This window comes from Vidua chalybeata, chromosome 4, assembly GCF_026979565.1.
Source record: "Vidua chalybeata isolate OUT-0048 chromosome 4, bVidCha1 merged haplotype, whole genome shotgun sequence".
Taxonomy (NCBI): Eukaryota; Metazoa; Chordata; class Aves; order Passeriformes; family Viduidae; genus Vidua; species Vidua chalybeata.
In genome coordinates, this window is record NC_071533.1 from 42,263,001 (window position 1) to 42,278,298 (window position 15,298).

General features: G+C 38.3%; 2 protein-coding genes across 10 annotated transcripts in view; one reads left to right on the forward strand and one right to left on the reverse strand.

The window, feature by feature from the left end:
* Positions 1-381: 381 nt before the first annotated feature.
* Positions 382-8,237, reverse strand: SPCS3 (signal peptidase complex subunit 3). The gene is made up of 5 exons (XM_053939902.1): positions 8,011-8,237; positions 5,425-5,500; positions 2,788-2,862; positions 1,237-1,352; positions 382-826 (listed from the first exon to the last, which is right to left on the reverse strand). Exons 1-5 carry the CDS (start codon positions 8,151-8,153, stop codon positions 694-696), a joined length of 543 nt encoding a protein of 180 aa, XP_053795877.1. The 5' UTR covers positions 8,154-8,237; the 3' UTR covers positions 382-693.
* ASB5 (ankyrin repeat and SOCS box containing 5) overlaps positions 7,998-15,298 on the forward strand; it is a 40,641-nt gene continuing 33,340 nt past the window's right edge. Inside the window, exons 1-5 of one of the 9 annotated variants that reach the window (XM_053939896.1) lie at positions 8,562-8,750; positions 9,075-9,220; positions 9,347-9,393; positions 10,763-11,014; positions 14,748-14,890. The gene's annotated coding sequence lies outside the window, so the exon portion shown is untranslated. The other 8 variants (XM_053939892.1, XM_053939893.1, XM_053939891.1 and 5 more) reach the window with 8 other exon arrangements.

Below are 15,298 nucleotides of genomic sequence, written 5' to 3' on the forward strand. Positions count from 1 at the left end.
TGACTTAGCCTTATGCTTAAAGAAATAAGACTCATACTGAATAGATTTCTTTTTATTCTTCCAGTCTGCTGCATTGCAATCAGTTATTGAAATGATTTGTAATACAGAACTGAATGTGGGCTACATCACTGGCACTTGAGATTTGAGGCTGACTGACAGATAATGAACTATCAGTTTTCCAAGTAGCTGCTGGCAGTCCTAGAAAGGACCAAGCTTAACCTACTGTAATATACTGCACATGGATTTAAAAAAATGCCCTAAAATGGAACAGCTGTTTCCTTCAGACACTTCCAGAAACTGACTCCAGAAGGCATATTTGAGTTCTACACAAAATAAATAACTATCACAGTACTTAGAAAGTCCAAACACAGGAAGACTATCTTCTGGTTTAAAAATATTTATTTAAAAGAAAAGGAGATCTATACTTAAATGGCCAGGAAAAAAAAAAAATCCTCTGTTTCCCCCCTCAAAACCATTACTCTGCAATTTACCTTTCCCTTAAGTTTCAGCTTCAATGTTTTACTGAAAAAAAAAAAAGCCCTGAATTTTCATTTTCTTTTCCTATGCTACTATCCTGAGGAAATTAAGTTTCATTCAGTGAAAAGTTGCATGGGATGCAAGAAGAAACTGCCATAAAATGTATCCACAATATACAAGTATAAAAATATTTTGCTTATGATTCAGTACTATAATTTAATAACTTTTTGTTGTTTCATAGGTATCTGGGAAAGGTACAGACACATGTCCTGATCCTGTTACAAGAGGTAGAATGCCAGCATTTGGTACAACATTCCAGGAGAGAGTCAAGGTGATATTCCTGTTTCCCCTGCAAAAGCAACAAAGACTATCAGCACAAATACTCAAGCGATTCAATTAACAGTTAATAGTACTAAATACATTAGGATACAGATTGTTTATCTGGTCCGTTGCTTATCTGTTTAATTTTAGGTAGTTACTGCCTACTTTCTGTTTACTTGACTCCTTTGGAGTTGAGTGCATCACAGAACCAATTTTACACAGGCTGAAGGCAGAAACACAGAAACCTGCTGCTCATAATAGCAGTACAACTTCTAGTCTACAGAATACATATATTTTGTATCCCAAGGCCATCTTCTAACAGAGTATCAGATAGAATATAGATGCCTTACCACACCAATGAACACATGTATTAAATGCAAAGTATATAAGTAAATCAAGATACCATGAATACCAGTAATAAAACAAATATTTACTTACTTGAGACCATTTCCATCATCAAAGAAAAAGTATTTTGACTTCATGTCTTTTAAGGACAGCCTTGGGTTATCTCCTCTCAACATGATCTTGTCCCAAAGGACCACCTGATTTAGGGCCTAAAATCACAATTGTAATTAAGTCAGCAAGGTACCTTACCAGATCACATTCAGACACTGGACCTTCATTGCACTATTCATCTAAAAGCCCTGAAGTACATGCTTGCAATCCATAACTAATTTAACAAAATAATGCTTCACAGTGGGGTAATGTAATACTACTACACATTGAAGTGCGGCATGGAAAAAATGGAAACAACAAGGAACATCTTAAAACACAAGAAAGGAATTTAAAAAAAAGTCATATGCTTTAGAAGAATTACAAAGCATAACAGGGTTTCCTTCTGAATTGCAAAGGTAAGTCACTTTTAAAGCAGTATTTAGACTTTGTTTCAAATAAAGGACTTAAACTGAGTTATCATGACTCTGCTTACGTCCTTAACATTTTTCCAACTTTAATGAAAATCTCTACTTGACTTGCAAGCATAGCCCCAAAAAAATTTATTAACAGTTGAAAAGGTGAGATCTCAAGTTCTTATGTTACTGGAATTTACACTCTAAAGTGTAAAGTTTTTTTAAGTAGATGCTAAACAGTCTTAGTAATTTATAGAACAATTAAAAAAAATACTTCTCAGTATTTGTGAGAAGTGTTGATTTACGTAGAAGAAAAATCTAAAATATGGAACAATACAATAAAATAACTGAAACTCTAAAAACTATTCTAGTACAAATACAATATCCACCATCTTGTTTAATATAACTACAGTACTTTAAAAAAAGCCAGTTAAAAAAGAAAGGCCAGTTTTGTACAGCAAGTTAAGAAAACCCCCAAGCTTTCACCATATCCTTGCAATGTGACCACAGAAGCTTTAACTAGAATTCAGTGGTACCATGGCAGCATGGTGTTGCATTAAAGTAATTTTTTAAAGGCTGTTCCACACAGCTTTTATCAGATCAGTAAAAAGGTTTTTCAGCTATCCCAAAGGGAAGGCTCAGTAGCAACCAATTTAAAGGAGCAAGGCAAATTATTTGGTGAAGTATGACAAGGTAATGTAAATGCATTATGGGGCTACAGTAACTGGTAGGGTCAACTGTGATCTATGCACAAAACACACACCCCATCAGGCCAGCCCAGAAGCCACTCTCTCTTGTTTCTAACAGCAGGTCAACTGCAGAAATTTAGGAAAAAAAGGAAAATGGACAGAAAAGGTGAAAAAACTCATTTACAGTATACTATTGTAAGTATACTGCAACACAAAGCATGTGTTATTTTTCTCCCATTCTACTGGGCATATATCAAGTTAGGTTTTATGGAGGTAAACTTCCCAGCCTACAGTTTAACTGTCAAGAAAATAATCATGAAGGCCAGTAAAACTAGCACAGGCTAGTAGGAAATGCTGGTGGCCTTAACTCTTCTCAGCAGAACTACAGAATGTTTAAAAATAGCTGCAGTACTAAAATGGGTAATTGCTTCAAACCTTTTTTTAATACTTACATTGTTTTTCGTTGAATATTCTGCAGACAAATATAGAAACAATTGTTTAACATTCCAATCAAATATACTCTGCAGATGTATGCAAGTTAAGAAAAATACCATACTGTACTTACATAACCTTGTTATATTTTTATTAGATCTAAGTGGTCTATAATCATTACAGTGAGCTCTTACCTTTCAACATACCTCATCTTACTCATAAATCAGAACACTGCCAGCAGTGTGAACACATATTTTAATCATAATAAAGTGACAGGTTTTTAGGTAGGTATTTATTTTTACTATTTATGAAATCTAGCAGCTATTTCTCCTCCAATAATTTAAGAGTTCTATATTTGACACTGTAAGCTAGTAACCAGAATTCTCTGCTAGACAACCTATTATAAAACCTTAAACATAAAAGTCACGACAGAATTCTTCCCTAAATATCCTCAAGGCAATTTTTTATACTGTAAGAGAACCTTTGTATCCAAATACAATAATGTTAAGCAATATATAAATACAAAATTGGTGAAGTGTAGGGAATTCAAAGAGCCTTTAAAGCCCATGTTAGAGAAATTATAATATGGGAAGTATTTCATATTGGAAGGGACTCAAAAAATTAGCAAATTCGATTCCCTACTGACAACAACGAAAGCTAATTAGACTAGAACAAAACTTTGCTCAGATTTTTGATCAACACTAAAGAACTGATGACTGCCATTTGAAACAGTATAATAATGCTGGATTTCTAAACAGTTGTCTGTTTATTTAACAGTAACATGTGACTGCTAAGGAAAAGATGTTTTAATTCACAATAGAGATTAGCTGTAATCTTTTATTTCCTAGTCCTCTTTTGTATTCTATTTGCCATTATCTCAAAGAATAAATAGATTCCCTAACCAGCCTCAAAATCTGTTTTTTTTCTTCCACTCATCCCAAGACAAACATGTTTTTAAGCTACTAATTCAAATGGCAAGAAAGGAAAGAATTAAATATTTAACTGCTGTCACTGCAAGAATAGGCAGAAATATTTTACTTGAACATTTTTTGTTGTCTGGCTCAAAATATCAAACAAGATTCTGAAGCTCTCCTTGACAGGATTTATTTTCACTTGCAAAAGTTAAATAACTTGCAAAAGTTAGCAATGAATTGCTAACTTGCAAAAGTTAGCAATGAATTAAATAAGCTTAAAGGAGTTTGTGAAAACTATATGCTTCCCTTTCCTTTGTCTAGTTTCTTTTTCTAACTGTTATGTTAGTCTTCCAGGACTAACAACTTCTTTCTGGTAGTTAAGACAGTCCCTGTACCTGTATCTCTTCACAAATTTTGAACAAAAAACCCTATCAGACTTTTACAGCTCTAAATATTGCAAGCTTTATTTATGCCAGGCATGAGGGATTCAGTCAGAATTGTTAAAAAAAAAAAAAAAAAGGCTGTTACTAGCAGAAGTCATTCAGACATGGAATCTTTATGCCCACATATTGCAGACTAATTCTTGAATAAGAACATTTCTTTTAGAGGTCCTGTCCTGCCTTGCTCTGCTTCTCTCTATACACAATGTGTACAGGTCTATGCATCTACTTTAGAATTTCAGTCTCCGATTTTAATATGTATAAGCATTTCAGAAGTAAAACTAGGACTTAGGAATTTACTTCTCCTGCTGCCAGTTGATAAAAAAAAAAAATCCTCTTATTCCTGTGCAGACAGACTTGCAAAAATCTGATTAGCCTGTTTATCCAACATTTGTATCAAGAGTTATATTTTGTGTGGTCTGCTCACGCAACACAGATCTTCAAAAGAGTGAAACCAAAACACAGAGGTGATCAGTTCCTAACAGTGACAAAAAACAGCAGACAGGGAAAAATCCCAGGATTCTCAGACCAGCTGCAAAACATGGCTTAGTGTAATCACCTGAACACGCCACCGATTATTTGGTACTGACTTCTGCAGAAAAACTCTTTCAAGAGCCTAAATCCAGACTAGCAGGGAAGCAAAGAAATATAAAAGAAAAACTGCAAAACTGCAACAGCAATTGAGAAGGAGGCCAAAAAACAATGTGATACATCTTTCAGTAAATTGTATGCTTCCCAAAGAATTTCATACTATTCAATACTAAAGGTTAGCATGTTTAACATCTAAGCAAGTAAAGGATTACAATGTTTTTTTTATTTTTAGAAAATGACAGGTACTTCTATGCAACTATTATACAGTCAGGACTCTGAAAGTCTCACAACAAAGTGAGTTTGAAAGGTGCAGTTCCCTAGATTAGGTATGACATTCAAAACAATATGCTATATAAACCCTACCATTAATTCACTCCTCAAACCACTGATACAAACTTTGCATAGAAGTAGTAATGTCTAGATGTTAAACTGCACTCCCCATTATTAGATACAGTGCACTTCACAAAAGAGCCTGATTTTAAAAGCAGGCATTAAACAACTTGTAATCTACTAGAGACCAAACAGCTGGGTTAAGTTCTATTTCACTGCCATAGCTATGCAAAATACTATTTTTAGCTGCTTTAAATTTTTATTTCAAGACAAATTGCTAGTTTTCCCCAAGTCCTGAATATCTGAAGATTATAAGGTAACAAAAATAGCATCAAAGTGTCTTATACCAAAACGTTTGCAAACCATTTTTTCCATTAAGGATATCTGCAGTAATATCAAATGTGACGAATCCCAGATCACTTCTTTCTCTAGGTCCAGTGAAATCTTCTACATTTTTTCTAAGAGAAAACAAAACATAACACAAGATTATCCTTTCTCATTATTTGTAGCTTGCACACTACATAAATTATGGTTCTTATTACATATTTCCCTCATCCATTTTCTGTATTTTGCTTTATATACTTCTGGCTAAAATGCAATCAACATTACAAACTAACACCTACCTTCCAGAAATTATGGTGTCCCAGTTTTAAATGTCAGGCCTTGCCGCCACAGTGTCTAAGACATTTAAGTAGCCTATTGACTACTCCTGTTAACAAAAATCTGTATCTAAGCTGGACTACATTTCATTTTTGTAAAATATGTTTTAGCATCTCCATATATATAAAACTAATTGGGACACCATCAGCATAGCAGTCTGCTGGCAACCATGTTCAATATTATTTCTCAACTCTCCTTGAAAAAACAAAGCCTCTTGTGCTCTGACCATTCGAATACAACAGTTTACACGCATAGTTCACACAAGTTTCAAGATTTATTCCTGTGATGTATTTAAATAACAGCTTGAAGAAAATAGTTATTTTCCTTTACATTCTGGAAAATGTATCTGTATCATTTTGAAAGGCTTACTTATAAACCTACATTTGGAAGAGTACCTCACATTGCCACACTAAACCAAAATAGAAAGAGCAACTAGAAAATAACAGAGCAGATATTTCCATATGTGTTCATAAAGCTTATCAATTTACCAAAGTTACCATCTACAAAGAGGAATACCATAAGCAATTAGCTTGACAATCAACTATGAACCTTAACTCCTCATTGAACAAATTTTTTTTATGAATTATGAACTTCATAGTTATATTTATTCCAGTTCTGAAATTAGTCAATTAAACATTATTTCATTAAAACCAAGTTCAGTAATCTCAAATTAAAAAAAAAATTTACAAGTGAAGAAAACACTTTTGGAGATAGCGGTTAAGAAAAACACCACCAAATCTTCACAATTTAAGCCTTGGTATGAATTTCTATCTCTTTGCAAAAAGCAGTATATTTTTAAGTAGTAAACCTAATCAAGCACTTGACTTCATGTCTTAACCACTGTCAGTCAGATGAAGTAGCAGGCCTTAAGCTTGGGGTCTCCAGAACTTCTCAGACATTCAAGAGAAGCAGATTAGGTATAGCATCTCCCAATGACACCAGATTTGTGCATCACAGAAGGGACTGGCAATACACATTTCACCCAAATCAGGCATTAGTATGCTGCCCTATATATGCTGAGCTCACCATAACACTCAAAGACAGGCTTTTATGCCAAGTTTATGCTTTTGCAATCCTCAGTGTAGCATGAATACATGTTTGTTTTGTTTTTTTTTTTTTTCCTGTGGTATTAAACCAGTCTGAAAGGTGATGGCACTCCCTTTATTTGCTTTCATATCTCCTTTCAAGTTTTGCTATTAGGCATCCACTGGTGCCACTTATCTTGGGGTGGTTCCAAAGCTCCACAGAATCATCACCAAATCACAGAATGGCCTTGATTGGAAGGGACCTTAAAGATCATCAAGTTCCAACCTCCCTGACATGGTCAAGGACACCATTCACTAGATCAAGTTGTGCAGACCTCCATCGAACCTGGCACTATACACTTCCAAAAGTGTGTTACTTTAGCTCGCTAATCTGAGCCAAAACCAACCAAACAAAAAAACATGAGCTGAGGTAAAGCAGCTCAGTAAAGTGTCCTAGGAGCCAGATTCTCCCGTGGAGCTCTAGTAAAGAACCACGTGGCAAAAACGGGAGCAAAGACCTCTACTCATAGGTGGCTGTAACAGCTGCTCAAATGCTTGTGAAACTACTGCCCTCCAAACCACGCATGTAACTTCCATTAACTTAATGAAGTTCTCTGTGAGGAAGTCTCCTTTCAGAGAAAAAACCCCACCCCGTACCAACACCAAAATTGGGGAAAAAAGGTCACCCAGCACAAGTTTGCATCAGCCCATTTTATCTGTGTAGGCAATACGTTTTGATGTGGTATTGTGTCCTACACCTGGAGCATTTCGCAGGGAGAAAGCCATCCCAATCACTTTGGGGCCATAGGATAGAAAGCATACTAGGTTATCAATGGAGAAACCAAAGAGAACTACTAATTAAAAGGAAAAGGTACTACGATCGGATAGATGTTCATAGGATAAACTCCACGTTCCCGTAGGTCCCTGTCTCTTCACAGCTGCGGGCAGCAGCTGGCTCGACTCCGCCGTGAGCGGCAGCTCCGCTCCCGGTGAGGCGCCGCGCCGAGGCGGCCGGGCCGGTCCCCGAGCGCCGCCCCGGCCCCCGCCCGGCCGCGCCGTCGTGGGGCTCCCCCATTGGCCCGCCCGCAGCGCAGGAGGCCGAGCCCCGAGCGCCGCGCGAGGAGCCGGGGCCAGCCGCCCCTGCCGGCCGTCAGCGTCCCCTCGCCCGCCCCGGCCCCTGCTCTCGGCTCCCGAACCCTTCACTTCCCCAGCGGGCAGCGGCTGCAGCCCGGCCCGGCCCCGCCCTCCCCCGCCATTCCCTTCCCTCTCTCCGCCGCACTCACAGCGTGACCCGGGAGACGGCGATGCGGACGGGTACACTGCGCTCCTTGAAGGCGGTGGTGATGAAGCAGCCGAAGGTGAGCGCCGCCATCACGCTCAGCGAGAAGGCGAAGAGCGAGTTGGCCCGGGACAGCACCGTGTTCATCTCCCCGCTGGGCCCGGCCGGGGCTGCGGCCGCTGCTCGGGCGGGGCGGGCGCGCGGACGCGGCAGGAAGCGGGCGGTGGCGGGCAGGGGGGGCGCGCGCGCGACCGCCGCGAGGGGGCGTGGCCTCGCCCCGGCTGGGCGGACTCCCTGGGGCCACGCCCCTTAACCAGCCCCGCCCTCTTCCGCCGGGAGATGGGCGGGGCCGGCGCCGGGTGCGGGCGCGACATGGCGGCCGGGCTGGGGCTGGCACAGCGCTGCGGATTTCCTGCCTGCCGCTGCCCCTCGTGCTCCCAGGGCACCCCTTTACAGGGGAGTTGGGATTTGTCCTTCTGCTGGATTTTTGCATTCGTATAGAAAAGCGCAAATAAGTTTTAGGCGGAGGCTTGTATTTTCACTTGATGTCTGTATCTTGATTTCACTGGTGGTGTTATTTGCCATTCCCCTCCCTTGTTTCCTATAGGATGTTCCCATTCATTTCCACTTTGGTACACACATGGTCATTATGTCAGTCTCCTTGCCTAGAAATTTCCTTTAATAGCTGGGCTTGTTCCTGGAATCCTTTGTCGGATGCCATGGTGATCTCACACCGTTGGCAGGGTGAGGCAGCCTTTCCCCACCAATTTGGTTGAATTTTCAATTTTAATTGGTACCAGCAAAGATCAGTTTATGTAATGAGGTGATTCCTAACTCCTCCCGGGGCCCCTCTTTGGTGCCCATTCCTGGTTCCCGGACCTGCAGCATTATCCATGTGAGCACCCAGGGGACTGAGAGCTTTTACAGTGCTTTGCGGCCGATCTTTTTGGTGTTCCCAACTGCTGGATTCGCCTGTATTAACTATACCAGGCTCGATTAACAGGGATTTCTCGGGGCTGCCAACAGGTGTCAGCAGTGATCCAGTTATGTTTAATTTCTTTTTCCCAGCCCTAAGGTTCCAGTGCTGCAAGTACCGGGAGTAGGAGCAGGAGCTCAGCTGCAGGAGTCTGAAAGGGTGGAAGGCCTCATGGCGACTGAAGGGATAGGGAGAAGAAGATGGGGACTGTCAAGCCATTCTGTGCTCTATAATGATGGTACTGGTTCTTTTCCTACCTGTAGCCAAGAGTAGGTCTATGAATCAGGGAAGAAAAATCTTTGCAGATAAAGGTAGGAAATGGAAAAGGAGAAGGATCATAATGAGGCTTTTTGTTTTCCCCCAGACATGAGTACCTGCAGTGCGTGTCTGTTTAGCCTGTAGGATGTGAAGGTACCTGTGGAGACATTCCTTTGGGGACCCTGTGTTCCACTATGCAGTTGGTTTCTGTGTGCCTGTGCATTTGCCACATTGAAATCAGTCACAGGCCCAAAGAGGGTAGGGTCTTTTCTGGTTTGCATTGCCTAATTCTTGGCCTTTCTGATATTTCAGAAGAGTTTCAGCAGCACAGAGAGTTTCTTGTGTAAAGATGTTGGCTTGTTATTATATTATGCTATTTAAAATATTAATTATTGTCATGTTTATGGTCTGGAAATTGTTGTTACTGAAACCTTGGATTATTTTTACTGAAGAGTGGGTGCTTTTCCCCAAAATAGTTGAAGTCTTAGAAGCATTAATGAAACTTTTACTGTAAGCTGGGGAACCAAATCATTTCAGAAGTTAAAAAATGTCTGCTGCTTTCAAAAGGATAGTTCAAATGTGAACACCATTTTTTTTCATATCTACAAAAAAAAAAAAGGCTTAATCTCCTTTGTTCTTGCTTTTAGTTGTAGTTGCTATTTAGAGTTTTTCATACTAAACAACTGTTTAATAAAAAATATGGCTCTTGGGCAGAAGTTACAGTAATAAAGTAGTGAAATTTTCAAAGCAGTAGTTAGATACCAGCTAAAGACCAAAATCAAAGGGGTTTGCCAAATTAATGTGTTTTTAAGGCATTGAATAAATATGGCTATTGCTTGTGGAGGTTTGGATTTATTTTAGTAGAAATCTTAAGTGAATATCACTTAAAAGCACAGTAAACAGGGGAAGACAGATGCTTTAATTTGTTCAAGGACTGATCTGTTACTGTTTTGGAATAAAGAAACCTGTAGCTTTTTAATGACTGAAATCTTGCAAAATCAAAATACAAAAATACCTTGAAATAAGGCAGTTGTGTTAGAAGAAAGGGAGCTATTCACAATAGCTATTTGCTCGTAAGTTCTAGGTTGTTCTTTGAAAGATATAAAATCTGATATTTCGTGAAGAATGGTGACATAATATTAATATCAAAAGTCACTGACAGCTAAATAAGTTGTGTTACTGAGAATTGAGCAAATACTATAATTATGGAAACAAATTTAAAGGAGCTTGGAGAAGCAGAAAAGTTTGGGAGACCATTTCCAAGATGCAGTGGAATGGTATTCATTACACCCAAGCAGTGTCCTTAAGCCCAGACCAGCAGAGCACAAGGAGTGTCAGTATTCAGGCTGAATATTTTTCATTACAAACTCATTTTAAAAAATGCAGAGATAGGATTGGCAGCAGGTCTGAAATGTAGAATTTGCCATTCTTCTGCAGTCCTCACCCTAAAATTATCTGACTTTGAAAATGAGTTTTTGTGCACTCTTTGATCTATTAAACATGTGTTCTTTTTTTTTTATAGTGCCGGCACTTCAGCAGGATTGATCCTTGTCAGCAGCTGATGATTAGTAGTCTTTTGAGAGAGAGTAGCTTGCTTTCTTTGGTTGACGTGTTTCTACTCTGATGTTCAAGTTACGGAGCGATTCCTTTCATCATCTGTAAACAAAATAGCAAGTGTTGACACTGACCATCAACAGAGATTGCTATGAGTTCTTTGTTTTCCCATTGAAGTCATATTGGTTCTAACATGGAACACACAGATGGAAGCTTTGAGGTGTGTGTTGTGAATTTCAAGTGAAAGGGAAGTGTTAACTTCAGCCCAGCACCTTTAGCCTTCTTGGGGCTTAAGTTTCTCACTAATTTTACAGGTGAAAGTTTAGGTTCCTGTGGCATCTTTGGCACCGAGATAGATGAGGACCTTTTTTTTTGATCTAGGGACATGGATGTACTTCCTGATTTTTTTTTACCATGAATGTTTAAATACTTTCTTGTATTTGTCCTTTATTAATTGTTGAAATGTTAATTCTTTAAGAGACCATAGCAGCACACAGCCTCTTAGGCAGCTCTGGGTAGGAAGATAGGGATTAAAATAAATGTGCCCATGATCAGCTGTCTCTTGCAACAGCCCCCTTTCAGTTAACACCTCTTCGGGATGGCTCATTTTTACAGCTGGTGTGGAAAGGCTGTGACTAAGAGAAGAGGCTTTTTGGACTGCATTTGATTCTAATGTTCTTCTCCCCTCCATTTTTTAAACTTTGGATCTACATGGTATGCAGAATAAGAAAATAAGCAAGAAGAAATTTTCTCTTGTCTTTGTAGTATTATTGTGAATCCTTCAGCAAGAAAATCTCAGGGAATTTTTAATTTCTGATTTCAGAATGAAGTTGATATTTTACAGCATTTTCTAATTTAGTGGCATAATATGTAGCAAAATAAAAGCTGCATCACAGAGAGAACCAAATATTCTTGGCTCCAAAGTCAGTATGTTTTGGAGCCTAACATAGTTAATTTTTGGCTCCTGTGAGGTTTGCCCATTTTATGGCCTATAAAGCCAGGTTAGGTAAATTCATTCAAACATTACTGATTTAGCTTAACCTTTCTCACTTCATTGTGCTTTCCATTCTGGGCTAAAAGCCCGAGTGCTACTGCTCCACCTCAGCCGGGTTTTAACCTCATTCACTCAGCCAGTTACAAGTCTTCATCACAAGGTATTTTTATGTCTCTCATAAAAGCACCGAGCAGACCCTTGTCGTGCCTTAGCTTGAAGAAAAAGATAGTTTACTAGCTATGTCATGGTGATATCATTTAGCTGATACCAATTTTAGTGGATGGAAAAAGCCTTTCTGTTATGAGCACTAGCCATGGAAGTCAGCATATAATGATGTAAGCTTACAGAATAAACTTTTAACTCTCATCCCTACTATTGACTGTGTAATTTCTTTTTATTAACAACATTCTTAGGCACCAAAATATGCTTTTCACAGAAAGAAGAAAAATTAAACCACTTAACCACTTCTACTTAGTCAAGAAGAAAACCTGACAAAGTTTGAAGAAAGGGGGAATAAAAGTAAATGGATGATTTCACTGTTTTGAGAAACAAAAAATATTTTTGAATAAAAAAGTTAAACAGCTAAAGAAAAAATTAAAGCCTGTAATGTGGAATAAAATTAACAATTTTGAAATGAATTCAAATTGATGACAAAAGATTCACAGCTCAAGTATTGTTTTTATTTAGAGGCATCTATTTAATAGGAACCTGTGACATTTTTACTGTTAGTTGAAGAAAATATTAACTATTAAAAACTGCAAAAATACCAGGTTTAGTTACATGAATTCAGATTAATAAGGTGGTTGCACTGCCTACTAGAGAAAAAGCAAAGTTAGCTTGTCAAGCTAGTTGAAATACCAAAAGCATTGGTTCTGTGGTACCACGATCCTAAGGAAGAGGTTGAGTTAGTCGCCACAGAGTTCTGTAGACATGGTTAGCAATGAAAGAAATCACTTGGACCCAAGAAAGGAACTATACAAAGGGAAAGAGGTGTGAAATTAGGAGATTCTTCCCAAGATTCACTGATACACCTGTATCAGTACATAAGGCCATCAAAAATTCTGCCTAAGTATCCTTACGAAGAGGTAGCGAGTATGTGCATTTCGACATTGCTCTCCCCTCATAGTTTGCTACGACTTTTTCCAGGGGGTCATTTGCCTTGTTGCAGAATGGGTTATAGGGGATGGATGTAAGTGGTTTTTTCAGTGTAAAGTCCAACAGGTTGGTTTTAACTTCTCAACAGTTGAGATTGCCAGATTTTGAACTGAAGAATGTACCAATACACATTCCTTCCTGTTGATTTCCAGCAAGGGAGAGAGAGGGGCAGGACCTTTAGCTGAGGAATGGAATGGGCAGCTGGAGGTGGTAACTTTTTAAACTTCTGGGGGGCAAGATTTGCTAGAGTTCATCTGTCAGCAGGCTGTGTGTGCCTGCAGTCTGACACGTTTCTGGGTTTAGTAATGCCTCTAAGTACACACATGACTTATTTTGGAATCTTCTGTAATACTCTTAATAGTTGAGTTACGTTAGGTATCCAAAGAAGACTGCAACAAATACTGTAAATAAACTTACTACGTTTCTAGCAAAACTCAGATTGAATTTGCTTGTAGGCTTGTTGGTCATAGCTACTTCCCTTCTGGGTAGAACGTTGCTGTCAGTGATGGGCTGATTAAGCAGAACAAGCATGTTCATGTGATAATGTGACAGCAGAATTGGCTGATACCAGACTTGTAGCTGAAGGAGAATCTATCCCCATTACAAGAAGCGGCTATCCAGTGGTGCATAACAAAGGGGTACAGATTTAACATTACTATGTTACTTTTTCAAGAACTGAAAAAGTTAGAAAACTAAAATTTCATAATCGCTTAAGTATCTGAATTATTTTTTATGCTTTTAAATACGTGTCATATTGAGAATGTCTGTTATGTGCAGAGATACTGATTGATATTTAATCCCTGACCAGTAATTCCATTCTCTGGAAATCCAGACATACGAGTCTATATGCTAGAACTATTTTCTAAGATAGGAGTGGTATTTTCAACTACTAGAAAAGGCAAAACACCTCAATGAAACAATTTTGAACTCATTATGAATTAGTAGAATAAATAATCTTTTCATAATGTTAGAAATGAAAGGTTGCATCCTTCATGTACTCAAATTATTTGATTTGTATAGAGCCTAAACTGCGTCAGACCAACGATTTTAGTATACTGGATGAAAAAAAGTACCACCATACCACCCAAAGGCATAAATTTGAACTTTCTAGAGCGGTTCAAGAGCTGATGGAAATAATGTGCTACACCAAAATGTAGAGAGAAAGTATATATGTAACAAAATCTTTATAAATTTCTATATTATAGAAATTAAAGCTCTTTTAAAGGAACTGTTGTGCTTAATTATTAGAGAATGCAAATGGTGTCTAAATATGCAACTGTTAAGTAGAATGGGCATCAAAACCCAGAGCTCAATGATGAGGAGAAGCGTTTTAAGACACTCTCATTTTTCCCTGTTGTGCCACCTAGGATGTCATTGCATTGCATTTTGAAACAGACTTTTGGTTCAAGTCTTTGGTTGGGTTATTAGGCTATTAGCAGGGATTATGGGAACTGCAGAAATCGGAATGAAGCATAACTTTGGTTATGAGTTGTAACTTCATGTTATATGGTTTGTGTAAATCCTGGGTAGACATGGCATTCAGGAAGAAATCTGTAAAAAGGAGATATGAGCCTTTCATTTCTTTCGTTTACGGTGTTATATCTGTTGTAATTGGCAACACAACTCTCAGGTTTTTGTGCTGATAGTATGGCTTTGTTATGATGCTCAAGTAATTCTGTAGCATTCTTAAGGATAGCAATGGGATGCAGTGAAAAAGCAGTTCAGATCTAAACCAAGTTTCCTCTTTTCTGCATGAAAAAGTTTGTGTTGTCTTGTTTTTTGTCTTTTCATTCCCCCGAAACAGTAGCACACAGTTTGTACTTCAGCTGCCTCTTCTCGTCATATTTTATGAAGAGTAGTGTTTGGATTGTACTAATGGGCTTGAGTTCCTGTTTAGAAAAGGACACAGCAGCTGCTTGATGCTTCTGAATTTCTTGTAATTCTCAGGTAAATATGACTTGTTTGTGTTTATTTTCTGTGCCTAAGCATAAATGCACAATATCCTTAACTTAAGAATTATATTAATGAGAAGAACATTTAAGACTTTTTGAAGATTGTTTTATGGTAAGTATGTCTTTTGTTTCTTCAATCTGATGATAAGGTAACATTTTGAACAATGAGGAAATAAATTTTAAAATGGTTCCTTTGAGTCTAGATTTCTCCAGTTCAAATGCTTTGAATGTAAAATAGTAGAAAAAAATACTGAACATAGATTAAGGAGGAAATAACATAACATTCAGTAGCTTTAGATAAGTAGGTAAATTTTTGAGGATTAGCATCTCATACACTCATTAAAATACAAGTCAGCTGGTCACAAAGCAGGGAATTTTTCATGCTGAGTTAGACATTTCCTTT

Excerpts from the sequence above, each read along its gene's own strand:
- SPCS3 (XM_053939902.1), bottom strand. The coding sequence starts at position 8,153 with ATGAACACGGTGCTGTCCCGGGCCAACTCGCTCTTCGCCTTCTCGCTG. Across the intron at positions 5,501-8,010 it reads GCCGTCTCCCGGGTCACGCT|AAAAAATGTAGAAGATTTCA; the intron begins GTGAGTGCGGCG and ends GTTTTCTCTTAG. Across the intron at positions 827-1,236 it reads GATGATGGAAATGGTCTCAA|GGGAAACAGGAATATCACCT; the intron begins GTAAGTAAATAT and ends TTGCTTTTGCAG.